Raw genomic sequence first — 20,055 nt, forward strand, 5'->3', positions numbered from 1 at the left:
ACAAAATTGACTTATAAGAGGGCGTTGATGGTAATCCAGTTTCAAAGTATGTTTCAACGACGACATTTGACAGCTGTTGCTGCTGGCTGGCTAAATGAGGGAACTTAGAAGAAGTTGTCCAAAGCATTAATGCAAGCCCTTCTGTGAATCACAGTCTGTGTCATAGATTTCAACAAACTGCGTATCAGCTTAATGTTGGAGGAAAGCCTGAGGTGAAACGGGTCCAATGCGTTTAACTCCTTAGTGTAACGCCCAGCGCGGGTTTGCTGCTGAAATGTTATCCATTTTCTTTGAAGGGTGAATTAGAAGGAAATTACTTTCTCTTAGTGGTGTGTAGCGTTGACGTAAGTAAATCCCCCCGTAACTCCCAGCGCGGGTATGCTGCTGAAATGTTATCCATTTTCTATGAAGGATGAATTAGAAGGAAATTACTTTCTCTTAGTGGTGTGTAGCGTTGACGTAAGTGAGTCCCCCCGTAACGCCCAGCGCGGGTATGCTGCTGAAATGTTATCCATTTTCTTTGAAGGATGAATTAGAAGGAAATTACTTTCTCTTAGTGGTGTGTAGCGTTGACGTAAGTGAGTCCCCCCGTAACGCCCAGCGCGGGTATGCTGCTGAAATGTTATCCATTTTCTTTGAAGGATGAATTAGAAGGAAATTACTTTCTCTTAGTGGTGTGTAGCGTTGACGTAAGTGAGTACCCCCGTAACGCCCAGCGCGGGTATGCTGAAAACGTCAGAAACGTGGAAGTCAAGCGCCGTATCCTGCCTTGGCCAGTCAGGCTATAAACAGCCGTGACCAGCTTTTTCGTGCCAAGTTGCCAGAAGACAAGAGCATGTTTTTCATGCGGTGACTCACTTCAGAAGAGACTGTCACAAAAACAACAACGCCGCATACGCGTCAGGTGCAGCTGTGAAGCAGATTCTACTCAGTTCAGGTTTCGTTCCTAAAGTAGAAAAATCCCTTTGGGTGCCTTCTCAGTCAACGGACTGGTCAGGTTTCAGGATTATTACAACATCTGTAGTCACGGATGTTCCAGACAGGAACAAGAATACGGTATTGAAGTAAGTATATGTTTTGGAAGCAGATAAATGAAAATTAGCGCATTATGTGGTTAAGGAGCCAGTTTGTGTTGCAATTCTTGAGTGAGTGAGTTGGGTTTAACGCCGCTTTTAACAGTATTCCAGTTATATCACGGCGTGTCAGCTTAATGTGGGAGGAAAGCCCGAAGTGATACAGGTCTCAGACGTTTACCACTTCGATGAAACCCACGAGCATGGGTATTCAATTCTGGAGAGGTTGTAGGGTTGAAGAATTGAAAACTCATTTTTGTCTGATTTGAGAATACAAGTTAATGTCGTTCTTGGCTTATGCTGAAGTTTTAATAATTTCTGAAGTGATTATATGATTGTTTATTTGTTGTTTAACGCCGCACTCAGCAATAGTCCAGCTGTATGACAGCGGTCTGTAAATAATCGAGTCCAGGCAAGACAATCCAGTTATTGACATCATGCGCATCGATCGAACAATTGAGAAACGATGACATGCATCAACCAAGCCAGAAGACCTGTTCTAACCCGGGATGTTCACAGGATTCTGAACTGATTACAATTTCTCATCCGGATATTGTATTTTATTAATTACACATGAATGTTTTTATTGACAAATCTAAAACTGATGTATACAGAGACGGAGCGTGGCTTGTTATAAAAAGAGCGCGTGGAAAATTGTGTCCAGTTGAATGTTTGGAAACCTTGCATGCATTCCGGGACATTCTGATCATTTCATTTTCAGAATTCTCAGCAAGTGTATGTCTGGTTGTCTTAATATAAGAAAAGGCAACATCCCCATAGCTTACACTAGACTGATGGAACTTTTCCTGGATGCATTGTCTCCCTTTGTAACGAACACTATATAAAGTCATAGTCTGCACAGCCTACGTAGTGGTGGTGTTGCAGTAGCTGCGAACAACGGCACACAAGACCGTCAATCGTGACCAAAACTCGTGCCCCATTTTTGCGACTGGGTTCCGCCTAAGCGCAAAAGGGCATAGCTAAAAGAATTGTCAACTCGTTGCGTAACGACTGTCGTATATCTCTCCCATGTATCGCATATATTCCAGATGCTATTTAAAACACATCGGGACTTGCGGTATTATACAGTATGATGGAACTAATTTAACTGTATATGTGCAGTCATACAATGGTGTGATGATGCTCTGGGTTATAAATACCTGTTTACCTCGGGTGTCGGGCAACAAAGTTGATTTGTGATAAAAAATTGTAGGATGCCACATGTGTGATCTGATGCATGCTACATCAAATGCATGTTTGTTAACACATTTGCGATAATACACATCTCGGTCGTGCAACGCTCTGCGTGCCCAACCTATTTATATGAGAAAAGGCAGTGATCAGGGCCCATTGAACGCCCAAAAGAGGGGGGGGGGGGGGGATTTTGCCCGTTCCATCATGTTCGTAGTGACGAGAAGTTACACGTATATATCAACTTCCTTGTCTCTGATAGCTGGGGGCTCCGGACCTGTCCTGCCCTGTCCAACCCCTGTAACGACTGAAACGTGCCTTCAAAACCATGTGAATATTACATACTTTTTGCAACGACTTAGATATTAGTCAAGTGCCTGCATTACTGAACAGAAACTTCTTTGTCAGCCACACTCTATCCATTGCACGATGACTGTACCCTGTGCACTCAGAAGGAAAGGTAGCTTATATACTGAATATTAGGTCAAAACAATTTAAGCTGATAAACTATTCAGCAACGCTTTGTGTAACAAAGAAAGTAGGTGATATGTGCCATTTAAAGTTTCGTCATTCCAGGGGTTATCAAAAAGCCCATTGCATACTCTATTTCTGGACTCGAGAAGATCTGGGTTAGAATACGTCTTCAGCAACTAACGGGATCAGGTGACCAGGCTCGGTGACTTGTTTGATAAATGTCATGGTATCCCAAATGCGTAAATAACTAGATTGTTTGGTCCAGACTTGATTATTTACAGACTTCCGTAGAATAGGTGGAACATTTCTGACCCCAATAACCAGACTAATAAACATTGATCACAATGACATAATTATGGTAGGTTAATGATTACTTTAAATTTAAAACGAAATGCAAAATTAAAATTCCTAAAACATGTTCTTGTTTGTTGTTGAACACAGTATATGGCGGAGGCATTTAAATAATTGAGGATCAGACAAACAAGCGATGGATCTTGTGAGCAGCATCCGATGAATGTTGCCTTCCGGATTCAAAAGATATCACTTAATTAACATGCAACAAGCTTCTTAAAAGGGCTATATCTTTACAAGCAACCTTTACAGTGACTAACTTCATCGGTGTGACCAACAGAAACAAGACAGACAACTTTGTACTGTGATAATTTATTCATGACCACACAAGTGGCAAAGAACAATGCATATAAAAGTTTGTCCTAAGCCTCACGAGCCATATGTTGCATACACTGTTATGATGCACCAGAGCAACACAGCCTTGACCCTGGCAATGCTCAATATCCTGATTTCCAGTTAACCTAATTTTAACTTGCCCACACAATTGTTTCCATGGTAGTAGAACTTGTTTCAGAGAGTGATCTAACATTGGTTGCAAAACAAGCAAAATTGCACCAAGAAATTGTCAAAACATTACAAAGATTAAACTTGCTTCATGGTTACCAACAAATAAATGAGCATAGTATTCATTATATTTCAAAATATAGGATCTTGTTACAGTGAAGTTGTGAATTTAAAATTCGCAAATACCTCTCTCATCTGAAGAGTTAGCATCCTGAACGGATGAAAATTGTCTTCCTCAAAAAACCATGTCAGTTATGTGAACAAAGCCACTTTGGGATACCAAAAGTCAACCTTGACTTTGTATGTTTATAAGCTGCATGTAATGAAATCTCTGTATCCTGTGTGCAGACACTGACGTGCCCTGTTAGTTCTCCTCCATGACCTCATCATCATCCTCCACGATCACCTCCACCAGCTTCTTCTCCTTCTGTGCCAACCGAGCTGCAACAGACCAGCATCTCACAGTCAGTCATCACACAACCCTGCTTGTGTTTTTAACACCTCACTCAATAATATGACAACTTATGAATAAATGTCAGGACTAGACAAACAGTAATTGATATTGTGAGCAAGGTACCACACAGTCAAGGTACAGTGGCCCCAATCCAAGTCTCCAAGTCTGAGCAGCTGATCCATCTCTTACAAAAAGCACAAGATGTTGGGGGTCTATTCTGACATGGAATGGTCACACAGAGAATCACATAATCTATAAAGTAGGAAGTCATTCTCCCAGGTATACAGTGCAGGGTTCGAATTAAACTCAAAAGCTTCACTAGCTCAGGTAAAGTAATAACACCCTTGTTCGATGAAAACAATGGGGAAATTGGGTTGTTTGTATAAGCCAGCGGCCAGTGGACTAGTGTTAAGTTCTAACCCTGATATAGTGACTGAAAACAAAGGAAGCCTATGACTGACATGCCATCACGTTTGAAGCCTGATTTGGATCGCTTCCTGGTGAAGTAGTGACCCACCAAAGATATCATAATTTCATCTCGCCTTGTTCATATGAAGCATCTATTATTAAAGAAATCAGCAAACTTTCTTCAACACTAATTCTGTATTTGCTTATTTTGTACAATCAGTATACGATTCAATGATCGGTTTTCCCACTTTTAACATGCTTATGATTTATTTCACAACTTATAAATGTGTTTAATTGAAATTATGTCATTCAACACTATTGAAAAAATATGTACCTTTAAACAGTTGCAAGTGAACTATATCTGAAAAAGGATGTATTCAGCTTCCACTTATCTTACAGAGTTAAGCCCCTTTAACAGATCTGTTTTTAAATAAGCATGAGCCAGATGTCATACAGTTAACTGGGCTGTCTCCCATAGCCACTGACAGGGCTTCTCAACAGATTAATAACTACCCAGTCACCAATTTCCGCTGAAAGGTCTTCTGTAGAGTTATATAACAACCCCGGTACCAATACCCACAGAGAGGTCTGCTTGAGAGATACATAACTACCCTGCCACTGTGGTTTGCAGTAAAGATACGTAACTACTCTAACACTGAGAAGGCTCCTCCAAAGAGATCAGATGTAGAGATACAGAACTATCCTGCCATTGAAAGACTGATGTAGATACAGAACTATCCTGTCACTGAGAGATTGATGTAGAGATACAGAACTATCCTGCCACTGAGGGATCAGCTATAGAGATACAGAACTATCCTGTCACTGAGGGATCAGCTGTAGAGATACAGAACTATCCTGTCACTGAGGGATCAGCTGTAGAGATACAGAACTATCCTGTCACTGAGAGATCAGCTGTAGAGATACAGAACTATCCTGTCACTGAGGGATCAGCTGTAGAGATACAGAACTATCCTGTCACTGAGGGACCAGCTGTAGAGATACAGAACTATCCTGTCACTGAGTGATCCGCTGTGGAGATACAGAACTATCCTGTCATTGAGGGACCATCTGTAGAGATACAGAACTATCCTGTCACTGAGGGATCAGCGGTAGAGATACAGAACTATCCTGTCACTGAGAGATAAGCTATAGAGATACAGAACTACCCGGTCACTGAGGGATCAGCTGTAGAGATACAGAACTATCCTGTCACTGAGGGATCAGCTATAGAGATACAGAACTATCCTGTCACTGAGGGATCAGCTATAGAGATACAGAACTATCCTGTCACTGAGGGATCAGCTGTAGAGATACAGAACTATCCTGTCACTGAGGGATCAGCTGTAGAGATACAGAATTATCCTGTCACTGAGGGACCAGCTGTAGAGATACAGAACTATCCTGCCACTGAGGGATCAGCTGTAGAGATACAGAACTATCCTTTCACTGAGCGATCAGCTGTAGAGATACAGAACTATCCTGTCACTGAGGGACCAGCTGTAGAGATACAGTACTATCCTGTCACTGAGGGACCAGCTGTAGAGATACAGAACTATCCTGTCACTGAGGGATCAGCTGTAGAGATACAGAACTATCCTGTCACTGAGGGACCAGCTGTAGAGATACAGAACTATCCTGTCACTGAGGGATCAGCTGTAGAGATACAGAACTATCCTGTCACTGAGGGATCAGCTATAGAGATACAGAACTATCCTGTCACTGAGGGGTCAGCTGTAGAGATACAGAACTATCCTGTCACTGAGCTACCCAACTTCTCTGCTTCCCATGCCCAGTGAGAAGTCTGCTATATACATACCTGCTGGTGACTTAATAAGATGGATATTCTTCTCAACCTCCTTGATGTCGGCCTCCTTCCTTAGCTCCTTACCCTTCTTTAACCTACAAACACAAAAATACATAAAAAACATTCGCACCGAAACAAACTCTTGTGAACTAATAAATCATCAAAACACTTTGAAACATGATGTGCTCCACAATGTGATGAAACCAGGGGTCTGGAAACGGTCATGTGCGCCGGACATGTCCGATTGGGAATCTCAAATGTCCGGTTTAAAATATTTCTTACCGGACATTTTAAAAAACAAACAACGCTACCCTCAGGGTCCAAATAATTGATGAGCGTTATCGTATCTCTTCAGCGAATTCAGGTGAATAAACAGGTATAACAAACTTAGTCAATAAAAGTATGAAATTTGATATAAAACATCACTAGTTATGATGATTTACCATTTAAAATGTATTTCCTGCTCTCCAAGGCATTGTTTTATATGCAGAGATTAAGATTACCGTGTGTATTTTCTCGTAAACTAAGCCGGAAATAGCAATCAGCTGTGCACACGTTTCCTCCCAGTGATTCAGTCAAAACGTACCCAATGATACAACTTCAAAGAATTTTGATCTGAAATTATTATTTTATCAGGAAATATATATTCCATTATCGTGTTATTTTAGTTGCAGTTTCCACCACATATACTTAAAATTATAAGAACCACAAGCGTAGCACTTGGTACAGATGGTATGCAGGATATTTTTTGACGTATGTAACGATTTTGACCAGTCACCATAGGGACTTCCCGCGCTACATGTATTTTCGATTGCGAAAACGTTATGTTGACATTTAATAGTCAAACTGCCTCAAATATGACTTTTAGCGAGTCATGGTACAGCTTTTATGATATGCGTATTCATTCTCTTGCAACAAAAGTTTGTTTCAAGGCGTCAGTAGCGGTAATCTGATCGTGGTTGCTGTAAATAACGGTGGGTTGTGCAATCTACCAATCACTTCGCATATGATTTCGCCAAAATTATTTTAGACATCATTGTAATTATTGAATGAAATATTGAATAAAATTAATCAAATATATTGCAAACTCTAGTCCAGATAAACAATGAACAATTTTTTTTATCACCAGATATTATAATGATAGGATTAAATTGCGTACTTCAGTTCAGATTTGTTGACTGGTATTTCCGGTGTTACGTGATCGCGATGATCAGTTGATAATGTTTTCTGAGATGGGGGAAAACATTCTGTCATTGGAAAACTTGAGGTTTTTTTAAAATGTTAGTATATTTTGGGAGCTATGCTTTACTGTGCACTATAACCGAAACGCGCAATAACGAGGGAACACTGTACGTATCAACTTGTAATGTGTGTGAAAAGTCGTGCAAAAATAAGCTATTTGAAGGGGACGTGGCCTAAATGCAAATGTCCGATTGGGATCTTAAATTTTCCGGACCCCTGGATGAAACACATTCCTTTTTCCTATCATTAATGCATCATTCTAAATATCCTAATCTACTATTACAAGTTACTGAAATATAAACTTATGAAACATTAGCAGTCAAGTCTCCTTAATCAATAAAAAGGCTTTATCAAACACTAATGATGTGAGCCGGTCAAATCAGTGCTCTTTAGACCTGTTAATCTGACCACCTTGCACTCTGGCATACCTTAGTTGCAACGAATTACCGAAATAACTCATTAATCAGTCCCGTTAATCCAACAGTGATCACCGTCGCCATGGTCATCTGCCCATTATCTACAGTGTAGTTGTCCGATTTTCAATCACGAACGCTGACACTACAAAATTGTTTATCTGATATGCTAGTTAGTCCGACATAATTTTATACAACCGACCATGTTGGATAATGAGACTTGACTGTATGTATTCTGTTAGTTGTCTCATGCTGCAGGCAGCTATACTCAACCTGTACTATGGCCAGTAAATAAACATGTCTGGACCAGTCAAATCAAAATTGATATTATCAGCCATGTCTCACACCATTTAGGTACGAGAACCCTCATCCACCTAAGTCAAGCCTCATCTCACACCATTGAAGTACGATAACCCTCATCCACCCAAGTCAAGCCTCATCTCACACCATTTAGGTACGAGAACCCTCATCCACCCAAGTCAAGCCTCATCTCACACCATTGAGGTACGAGAACCCTCATCCACCCAAGTCAAGCCTTATCTCACACCATTGAGGTACGAGAACCCTCATCCACCCAAGTCAAGCCTCATCTCACACCATTGAAGTACGATAACCCTCATCCACCCAAGTCACAGCGTGTGACCCCTCAGACCAATCTCGCACCACTTACATCAACCAATACAAAAATCAGATTTAGCATTTTGTTTGATAGGCAAAAATGTAGCGCTAAGCTAAATAGTTATCAGACTGGTTGATTGAATTGCTGAATTGAGTACTTTTGAACTGACACATGAATTGCGACAAGGCTAAGCATATCATGTATCAAATTGTCATGTGTTCACTTTGCAATGCATCTATATCCATCGGTGATAAGTGACACCCGAAGTTCCTGTCTGTACTACTGTCCCCTTGTTAAGACAGACATGAAACATATAACTATTGTTTCTCCCTGTTTCGTTACAATCTGAATCTGGGTTATTATTCTGAGAAACATAGCAATCACTGGTGGTAAAGAAAAACATAAGTCATTAATTAAACAGACCGAATGCACCTGTTCACAAACTTACAATTGGTCAGCTTACATATGTGCTATGTTATTCTAAATGTTCGTGTTACATCGTTCTGATGACACTCATGTCAGTGGCAAAGTTTGCTTTTCCCTAATCCTCATTATTAACAATGATTATTATTATGATTAAGATCAAAGAAAGAATGTTTAAAAAAACAACATCTGAAGCATATTCCAGCAATATCACGGGAGGGGACACCAGAAATGGGCTTCAGACAGTGTACGCATGAAGGGAATCAAACATGGGTCTTTTGCGTGACAAGCAATCACTTTAACCATCAGACCCCATCGTCCCTCCCCCACCTGGAACACAAAGAGATGCAACTTACCTGTTTTTAACAAACTGTCTCTCCCTTCGTGACCTGATCTCCCCAATTCTCTGCATGGCTTTCACTGGAGTAAACAGTACATGCAAGAAATAAACAGTTGCTTCAAGTCGTATAGTCTGATAGTAAAAAATCAGATGTAAAATTCATTTTAGTCAAGAAAGTGCAGCTTACATAAGCAACAAAAGCCTACAAAGTCAAAGTTTATGAAATGAACGTGGTATGTGGTTTGACAGTTTGATCACCCACATGTCAAAGGCTGTGGCAGATGCTGATGTGGCATTTTATCATTAAACAATCATTAACAGCTTACTTTGCTAAATATTGATAAAAAGTAAAATACATGTGCATGTACTTTGCTCCAGTTGGTGGTGTTATAGTTTAAGGGCTGCAAGTATTCAGTAGGCAGATGGACATGAATTATCTCCCTTCGATTGCCCTGGTTGCTGAATGGCCGTTGAACAAAAATCATCCTCAATTATCCAGCTTATTGTACATGCATCTCCGTATAGGAGATGAACCTGTTTTAAAATTTGAGGTAGTCTTAACTGTAGCTTAGATACCTCTTACTTCAATTTAGAACAAAGTGCTTCAGCACAGAAAAATTAGTTGTTAGCAAGGTACCGGTGTATGTGGCTACTTCTTCTACATTACACACAGACTATAGTTTATTTTGGGGGGGTTCAGTTTGTTGTTTAATGCCGCACTCAGCAATATTCAAGCTATATGATGGTGGTCTGCAAATAATCGAGTCCGGACCAGACAATCCAGTGATTGATATCATTAGCATCGATCCACGTAATTGGGATCATTGACATGCTTCAACCAAGTCAGCGAGCCTGACCACCAAATCCTGTTAGTCACCTCTTACGACAAGCCTAGTCGCCTTTTCAGCAAGCACTGGTTGCTGAAGACCCTATAGTTTATTAACCTATGCTGGGTTTAGGGTGAAGATTGCTTTGATGATGTTGCTATATGGCTGCGTGATGGTGTGATGTTAAATTCGAGCTTACTTACTCACTCCTTCATTCTACTTGACAGCCACAGATAATTCAGGTTTGAAGTTAATTTGACAATAACATTGACATTATCTTGTAAAACCCAGGTAGACATGAAAGGTGCTATAAGATCCAAGGATCACTGTCAGGTCAAATCTAAATCCGAACCCCGGCATTCCTGGCTTGGCCAGAGCACACTTGTGAGTGAGTGAGATTTTACGCCGCTTTTAGCAATATTCCAGCAATATCACGGCAAGGGACACCAGAAATGGGCTTCACACATTGTACCCATGTCGGGAATCAAACCCGGGTCTTCGGCGTGATGAGCGAACGCTTTAACCACTAGGCTACCCGACCGCCCCTGAGCACACCTGTGACCAATGGGCCCATTGCCCTCCAGTGTTAGAGTAATAGCTCACCTGTGTTTTGCCAAAGTTCTCGGTCATATTTAACAGGAACATTTCTTCTCTTTTCAAACTCCAATGACGGGTCGATTGTAAGCTCTTTGCCATGCGCCTTCCTGAATGCCTTAGTCCATGGAGCTTTTCTGGGGTTTCTCTTCTTCTGAAATGCTTTGTGACATTTTGATCGACAGAATCTAAAAACCTGAAAACACAAGAATTAATTCATTAAATGGACATGTGTCTAACTGGTCTTCACGCCGTTAAAGTGTAGGATTAAGAAGGGAAATCTGATAAAGTCTGAGATGAAAAAATTCTATCTCTTATCAAATCCTCAAAACAAATGATTCTCAAACCTTCCAAGTAAACTGTCAGCAGCCAAGGTAAGTATTGGAGACCTCTGCAAGGTTTGTTGAAACAGTTTTCATAACAAGAGACAGCCCTGTCCCTTAGAGTGAGTGAGTATGGTTTTATGGCATTATTCTGGCAATATCATGGCGGGGGACACCAGAAATGGGCTTCACACATTGTACCCATGTCAGGTATCGAACCCAGGTCCTCGACGTGACGATCGAACGCCCTAATCACTAGGCTACCCGACCGCCACCTGTCCCTTAGATATGTTTAACTTTGAAATTCATTTGGTGAACATTATGTACTGGTTGAGCACTGCTACACATGCACTTTTCCATCTTCCGTAGGTAATGTTAACTGACAATAAAAGTCATGTTTCCACCCTTGCCCGCATCAGCTGTAATTTCATTTATATTTTGGCTGGATGAACGAATCTATGCATAGTCCAATCAAAATCGCACAATGAAATGAACATCATCTTCATAAATAACATGGTGAATGCCGTGCAGATTTCGGTGCAAGTGATATGAAAGGTGGAATCTGACTGGTCAATAACTTAATATGAGTGACATAACATGTAATAGCCACTGGTGGCACTAGGATTGAGCCTTGAAATTCCAGCCTAGCTTGGCAATGGTGGTAACTGGACTTTTATGGTCATTTAATCTCCTGAGGACTACGGACAGGGTCGGGTAATAGGGGGACGGGTAGAGGGCATTACGTAACAGAATAAACAAAAACAGGTAGTATGACAACACAAGCTGCTGAAACACGGGACTTATATATTGTCTATTCCTAAATGGGTCCGTTGTTTCAGTAACATCTCTTTCCTGCTTCAGCGGCCTCTTTCACAAGCCGATCTGCCCGACTTCGTACAAACGTAAATATTTCATGACACCTAACATTCTTGGACTTCATACCGTGTCTGGAGTTACAAACCTTACAATCGTTCCTCACAAACTGTATTCCGTGACCGGGATACACAGTAGATGAGCAGTAATAACACTTTTCAAGACGCATCTTGACGTTCGCAACCCCTCGTGTTGCGTGTGTTGATGTAAAGGAAAGTCTCGGGGTAAAGGAGAATCTCTCTTCTGATTGGATAAAACTTGAATATTGGCAAAGAAGAGTTACCTACCTTGACTATTGAGTTGAACGCGGAGGTAAGGGGTGTATGACAATTCGCAACCCAATGCAGTAAGCAATGAATTACATTATATAGAATATTAACTTAGACTTAGATGTAAACAACATATAATGTAAATGCATAGGGGCGATTTGTTATTTGAAGAAGAACAACATTCGGGGTTTATCTGTTGACCCAGGCTAGTCTTAAAAAAACAACAATAAACGTCTGGGCCAGACTATGCTGTGATTGAGCATCGTTTGTTGTTTTACTGCGATGTGTTGTGTCGATGATAGTTGTATGTATGTGTATATTGTCGTGAATGTTAAAGAGAATGCTGGTTGACTTGATGAATGTGAATGCAATGATGGCGTGGTGATAAATTTGCTTTTAATATGAAATCTCATCAGCGTGTGTTTCTCCTCTATCCTTATGCGTAGAATGTAGGGCTCGGGCGAGTCCACATTTACCACCCGGGTACCCACCCCCCTATTACCCGACCCTACCCGGGTACCCGCTGTAGATCTCAAGAGGTAGGTACAAACTGTCCGATTGGGAAAAGTTTGACCGTAGCTCTGGTAAAATATGTGATTAGATACATATGTATGAAACGATCTGGTGTATACACTGACGTTAACTGAAGGTTTTCTTAAACATATAAAAGTCAGAAGGAATGGGCGTAGTAGTCAGGAAGAACTGAGAACATAAGTGACTTGTAGTTTAAACATAGAGTTTTAGAAATTTTTTAGTCATTAAACAATATATCACGTGACTAACCACGGGTCCGGGTAGTCATGTGGGTACCCGGGTCCTACTCAGTACCCACCCGATCCGAGTACCCGGGTTAATTACCCGTCCCAGACCTAGAAGAATGGACTGCTCCACTGTGACATCACACGATTCGTTACAGCAAAAAAAAAATCGCGATAAACATGGTCGTTTGAAAAGTAAGTTTGGAAACATATAATCCAACGACAATAAATTGTTTTATAAACGAAAGTGTCATATTTTTAGGGTTACACTTTTTTATTGGGGTACGTCAGTTCTAGGGGTACGAAGCCTGACAATATGAAATAATAATAATCGCTGCCCCTCTCTCAAATGTGACGAACTACTGACTAATCAGCCGTAGCTATTTATGGAAAATCTTCCTGTTATTATTTATGTAGTGGAAAGGCCCCAGTAAGATCAAATTAAAAAGTATTATTTTCAAAGTCAGTGTGATGGGTTATCTGAAAGCACAACACCCGATCATGGGGTACTATTAAGGCTGTGTACTGTCAGTAGTCATGCCTATATGGCAACCATTCCTGCTGGTGTGTACTTCAAACCCGTTAAGATCCCCTTGATAGACAACGACGATGTAATCAGATAACACAACAAGCATACGCTAGGGATACATGTCGACATGACCTGACAATATTTTTTAGTTTTTGTAGTTGTGACAAAATATATACAAATTACGTAAACAACGAACCAAAATGCATCTAATATTTGTAAACATTTGACGTCACACAGTAGAGCATGATGTTCCGTTATACCAGGGGTTTAACAGAAGTTTCCATATCTAACTGTGGATGCAAACACGTGCACGTAGGTGCACCTAAAAAAACGACACATACTTGGTGGAACACATTTTGATTACACCCTGTTGATTATATCCCGCTGATAGCCGAAGTACATTGGACACACAGGCAGGTAGGTGTGCACTGCCATACCAGTATTTGTGTTGTAATGTCACATTAGAATAATGCAGCGAACACACAACAGCAGGCGACGTGATGACAGACCATGTTGTCGCTGGACGTTGACGCTGCTGCACATCTTCACGTGTTTTGTGGCGGGATTCTGCATCCTCAGCGTTCTGATAATGCGGGGACGTGAGGCAAAGTGTTTACCTCCAATAACAGACCAGAATGGAAATGTGCTTCATTACGTAAGTCTACCAGGCTATCCCCCATCCCCTACCCCACCCCCACCCCACCCCAATGCACTCACCAACCCCCAACGCAATCACTCACTTCCCCAAAGCACTCACTCAGTCCCTAACGCACTCACCCACCCCAACGCAATCACTCACTTCCCCAACGCAAACACTCACTTACTCACTAACACATCCTTTGTAATTTATTTATTGTTACCAGGACTCGCAAATATACTACTCAAAGTTAACTAAGGACCCCACTTTAAAAGGGAATACGTCAAACTGTGTGTAACTATGGAGGCGTGCTGGCCACTCCACGCGGACAATCATCTGCCCAAAGTAGGCATCTACGACCCTGGCACGACAAAGGTCATGCGTTATCGTTCATGAGGATGATGTCCGGTCCGTTGCACCAGCATAAGGTCTCACGTACACGCCCAGAATGTCAACCCTGCAGCGCACACCCGTCAGTGTACCCCGCTGAAAGACCAGAAGATCGGTTCTTCCAGCTCTACCGATTCCACCCCAAATCAACATTGAGCCCCTTCCAGAGCGGTCATAGCGATATTGGAATCCTGAAATCTTTCTTCTTGTCTACGCCAAGTCGGGCACGGCGACCTTTGAAGTCTAAACAGTATCTCGATACATTAGTGAGAAGTACTGGAGCCCCGTGACCGGAGACCAGTCTTACGGAGACGATTACGCACTTTTTGAAGAGAAACGTATTCGCCACTGGCATTCTGCAGGTCATTTCTAAGTGTGATGGCAGTCACGACGTGATGGCGTCTTGCTGTAATCAGTAGAAATCTGACTTCCCGCTGTGTGGTGGAACGCTGTCGATCACCTACATGTCGCTGGGTAGCCCGGTACCGATTCCATGCTCTGCTGATCACACTTTGACTGACACCAAAGACATTTGCAACGTGACGTTGTGCTGACCAGTTTCAAGCATGCTTATGTATCTGTTTAATTCTTCAGTCGTCAAACGACGTCTTTGACGCTGAGGGGGCATCAGTACATATAGTTGTTGCAATCCTCACTAGAAAATGTTGTGCTCTCTGATAATGATGTGCAACGATTCTGTCCCGACACAAACAAACAGCTCCCTCTCAAAAAGGAAACGACTCAAGTTATTTCTAGGCCATCTCTTATTCAATACCCGGTTGACAACAGTGGATGTAAATCTAGTTTCTAATATTTTCAAACTATTTCATGCTAAGTGCTAGCCTTTCTTGAGTTATTCATTATTTTTTAGACACAGCAAGCACAACACAAGCTGTAAGGTGTATGTGTCACCTTGTTAATCCAGTCGTCCTATTCATTTAAGAACGTTGGCGCCAAAGAACTTCCAAAGAACGCCACAAGCCATTCCTGAAATTGTCCCCAAACAGGCAAGAAGTCCGGCAGATTGTTTAGAGGTATCTATTGTTGATTTGTATTTTCTCCAGACTGACGCCATCCTTAACGTGTTCTGCGACTTTCTCCTGTACGCTTGTGGTGTCGTGTCGGCGTGGAACATCGTGTCCTTGTCCACCCACTGCTGCTGGGAAAACAAACCGTGAGTGTGTTGCGAAGCGTGAAATCACGCGAGTAGTGAGTTGGGTTTAACGTCACATTGAACAGTATGCAATGATATCGCGGCGTGTCCGCTTTATGTGGCTGAAAGTCCGAAATGATGCTGGTCTTAGACGTTTACACCTTTGTGAAACCCACGAGCATAGATATGGTGCTGACAATCCTAGAAACATAATCTAACAGGGACTCACACCCTCGGTTATAGGTTTTTGGCACTCCTTAAGAATGCGTAAATCAGAGTTGCGACGCCGTATGCGACACGACCACACATGCCCTTAATCACAAAGTAAGTCACATCAGACAAAAAGGTACATTTTCATAATGAAAATACAAATTCATGTAAACGTCTTTCAATCGTATAAATAAAGTATCTTCCTTAGCAGTGCACATTCTAAAATGCACCTGGCTTGTCATGGCTTCCGTGGCCCACTTATGGAGCCTCTCATGTATAGTAGTATGGACCATACTACCGATAAGAATATAACAGCTGATAAAATGAAAGTGAAGGGGTAATGACGATACATAGGTGTAGATAGATATCTGGTGTGTCCACCATGTTAGGCGATACACGCACGATGGCATACTGTTGGTGAAATTGCATATGGTTGCCCTTGGTATTGTCCGCCATTCCGCCCGAAGAGCATCCTAAGCTGGGCCACGTTGGGGGGTCTCTGGCGTACATCCCACAGATTGGCGACTTGTCAGGGACACTTAACGGGCCAGTACAGTGTCCATATGCCTTCTCGTCGGCGATAATCGGTGATGATCTCGGAACGATGTTGTCTGGCGTTGTCATGTTGCAGTTCATAATTTCTGCCGATAATTCTGGCGGATAGATCAACGATAGGACACAAAATCTCGTCAACATATCGCTGGCCAGTCAAATGTAGATTCACAGCTAAATGTATTCATCTGTCATGTGTGATGTAGCCCCACACCGTGACGCTACTGCCCCCATACCGATCATTGTCAAGAATTGTTGCCCTGGCACACTGCTCGCCGCTACGTCGCAAAAAGCGTTTTCTACCATCTGTGAATCGGAGGCAAAACCTTGAATTAGGCTTTACCTCCGATTCACGGATGGCAGAAAACATCACGCCTGGGTCATCGCGTGCAAATCTCATTACGCGATGTGTGAAGTGGCCCTGAAGTGGTTATCGCTCATTAACCACCTCAAATTTAGTAAAATCAACCAATCAAATAAGATCATCCTTTAATAAGGCTGCTGAATGTGAGTTCCCCTAAAGGAGCACACACACACTTTGGCTTCTGCGTGCGTGATCTGATATTTCAGTGTGATAATATATGTGTTGCGTTCAGACGCAACGACACCGCATTGTAAATGTACATCTCAACGATAAATGCATAACAGCCAAACATTAGTTCTCATATTTTTTGCCGGTAGTATGAGGTATTTCTGACAGAGACAGTTAGTCACCGCTATGATTCACATTCGTGTGTGTTTGTTTTTATGTGCAGATGGATTGTACTCCAAACTGTGATATTCGTCACAATCAGCGTTCTCGGAATAGCTGGCTCCGCTTCAGCGACAACACAGTTCTTGATGTGGTGCAGGAACCTGCAAACAACGTACCCAGACGCAAACGAGTAAGTAACCGAGTACGACGTTTGAATGGAAGCAATCTAGACAAGACAAATAGTGACTCTTTTCCGCCTTCGTTAAAATACGGCACTTATTGTGACCCTGTCTGGCGCTCGGCATTTAGGGGCTAAATAGGGGCTGGTCGGCTCTGAGTTAGTATACTGTGTCTGAGTGAGATACCTATGTTAAACTGCGGTATCTCAGTGTGCTAGCACTATACAATAGGCATTAGTCCGGACTAGGACAAGCACACACACACACACACACACACACACACACACACACACACACACACACACACACACACGACACACACGCACGCACGCACGCACGCACGCACACGCACACACACACACACACACACTGACACACACATTGGCGTATGTAAACTCAAGACCCTATCTTAACATGGCTCCGTCAGCATGGCATATAGCAACTCAAGTCCCTCTCTTAAACCTGGCTCCGTCAGCATGGCGTATAGCAACTCAAGACCCTCTCTTAACATGGCTCCGTCAGCATGGCATATAGCAACTCAAGTCCCTCTCTTAAACCTGGCTCCGTCAGCATGGCGTATAGCAACTCAAGTCCCTCTCTTAAACCTGGTTCCGTCAGCATAGCGTATAGCAATTCAAGACCCTCTCTTAACATGGCTACATCAGCATGGCGTATGGCAACTCAAGTCCCTCTCTTGGAAGCAGATTAAGATTAAGTCTGTGAAGATGATGATGAGATGGGGCATTGCCATCAGTTTCAGGAATTACCTGCATTTACAAAACATAGCCTTTGTCTGTGAAACACTATAACAAGCCGAACATTTATAATCTGCTAAAGTGATCATGTATTGAAGACCATGTCACACGCCTTGCAGCTGTCAAATGGCCGCCGATAACGTTTTGGAAAGGACACGCTGAACATGTCATTGTACTACAGGACGGATATAATCCAACAGGTCAGTAGGTTTTGGATTTACTTCACTGGATTTCGTTTTCAAATATCTTGCGAGAAAGCAGCCTCTGTTTAAAGTTGAATATTCAATCAAATGAATACAATTCTCCGACGCATATTTCACATATCTATTGTGGCACTGATGACCCAGATGTCTAAGGTGCTGCAAAATTCGCTGTGCAAAGTTGCGTCCAGACATGCCAGAAACCTATGATTGTGGGTTCGAATTCCGGTTCGCCCCGATTATGTTTCTAGGTTTGTCAGCACCATACCCGTGCTCGTGGGTTCACCAAAGTGGCAAACGTCTAAGACCTGCATCACTTCGGACATTCCTCCCACATTAAGCTGACACGCCGTGTTACAAGAGGAATACTGTTTAATGGCCGTTAAACGTCACCCATATATTTATTGGGTTCATGCAAAATCAAATAAAAACATGATTTCACACCCTCAACAGTATTGTTGATGTTATAAATGATGATGTAATGCCATTGTTGTCACAGACATCATAATTAACATCATGCCAGTACCATTGTTTTTTCCAGTTGAACTTTGAAAATACAAAACTTCTACCCACTCACTCATGTAATAATCTTTTTCTACTATTATATAGATCAAATGATCTTAAAAAGTAGTTCCCGATCATGTATTTCTGTTTCAGGTTGGTTACATGAAAAAAGTTTGGCTTTGCCAAAAAAACAATTTGTTCCAACAAGCAATATGTAGTCCTGTTTGGGTTAGACTACTTGACAGATCATTACTTGTGTGAAATGCCATGTTTCCGTACATATTGACAATCAGTATACTTTTAAGGACCCTCTTAAATAATAGAATGACTCTTTGTCCAGATGTTTTAAAAAGCGCACTGAAACAGAGGCCCGTCGGAATTGTGAACAAAATAATGTGCTAATGTGCTATTACCGAACACTGGCAGAACATTAGTTACCAGTTTCATAGAACATTGTTATATCCTCTATCGTCATCAGTACACAGAGGGCACGGGTGGCCCAGTCGTCTAAGGCGCCGCGATTCGCTGTGCAGTGTTGCGTCCCTTAGGCACGCCAGAAACCTATGATTGTGGGTTCGAATTCCGGTTCGCCCCAATTATGTTTCTAGGTTTGTCAGCACCATACCCGTGCTCGTGGGTTTCACCGAAGTGGTAAACGTCTGAGGCCTGCATCACTTCGGGCTTTCCTCCCACATTAAGCCGACACGCCGTGATATAACTGGAATAATGTTCAAAGCGGCGTTAAACCCAACTCACTCACTCACTCACTCACTCATCAGTACACTGTGTGATGTCATGTTTCCAGAGTTGCACCTGGACCATCAGTTTCCTGTGCATGATGCTCGCGTTCATCTACATCAGCCTCCTGTGTGTCTCCAGGGTCGGAAACGACAACGACAGAACACGTGTCTTCTCTGTCAGGATCAACGAAGAGGAACAGCCTCTTATTATAACCGGTGAAGCCACAACCTACACATGAAACCATTCCCCCGACAGTGATCGAATTGCTGCTCATGTTTGTAAGGCAACATCAATTATCCACATGTATGTAACATCCTGCTTCACAAGTTTGTATATCACTTGATAACGGTGTTAGTATCTACAGTAAACTACGGTTATAACGAACTCAAAAGGACCACTAGTTTTAGTTCGTAATAACCGTAGTTCGTTATAAGCGTATACACAGCATATATACAACAAATAACCGGGACTAAAAAATGAGTTCGTAATATCGGCCAGTTCGTTATGAGAGTGTTCGTTATAAACGTAGTTTACTGTACATTGAAACATCGCATTCGTTAACAGAGGAAAG

The 20,055-nt window shown here is 42.1% G+C and overlaps 1 protein-coding gene and 1 pseudogene across 1 annotated transcript; one reads left to right on the forward strand and one right to left on the reverse strand.

Annotated features, from left to right (window-relative positions):
- Nucleotides 1–3,536: 3,536 nt before the first annotated feature.
- On the reverse strand, nt 3,537–12,113 carry LOC139469379 (probable ribosome biogenesis protein RLP24). Its single transcript, XM_071251543.1, has 5 exons — nt 12,002–12,113; nt 10,727–10,913; nt 9,313–9,376; nt 6,272–6,354; nt 3,537–4,034 (listed from the first exon to the last, which is right to left on the reverse strand). Exons 1-5 carry the CDS (start codon nt 12,080–12,082, stop codon nt 3,958–3,960), a joined length of 492 nt encoding a protein of 163 aa, XP_071107644.1. The 5' UTR covers nt 12,083–12,113; the 3' UTR covers nt 3,537–3,957.
- A 1,753-nt stretch (nt 12,114–13,866) lies between these two features.
- On the forward strand, nt 13,867–20,055 carry LOC139469388 (uncharacterized; annotated as a pseudogene).

The sequence above is a fragment of the Haliotis cracherodii genome, unplaced genomic scaffold, assembly GCF_022045235.1.
Source record: "Haliotis cracherodii isolate W230 unplaced genomic scaffold, xgHalCrac1.p SCAF_1, whole genome shotgun sequence".
Taxonomy (NCBI): domain Eukaryota; kingdom Metazoa; phylum Mollusca; class Gastropoda; order Lepetellida; family Haliotidae; genus Haliotis; species Haliotis cracherodii.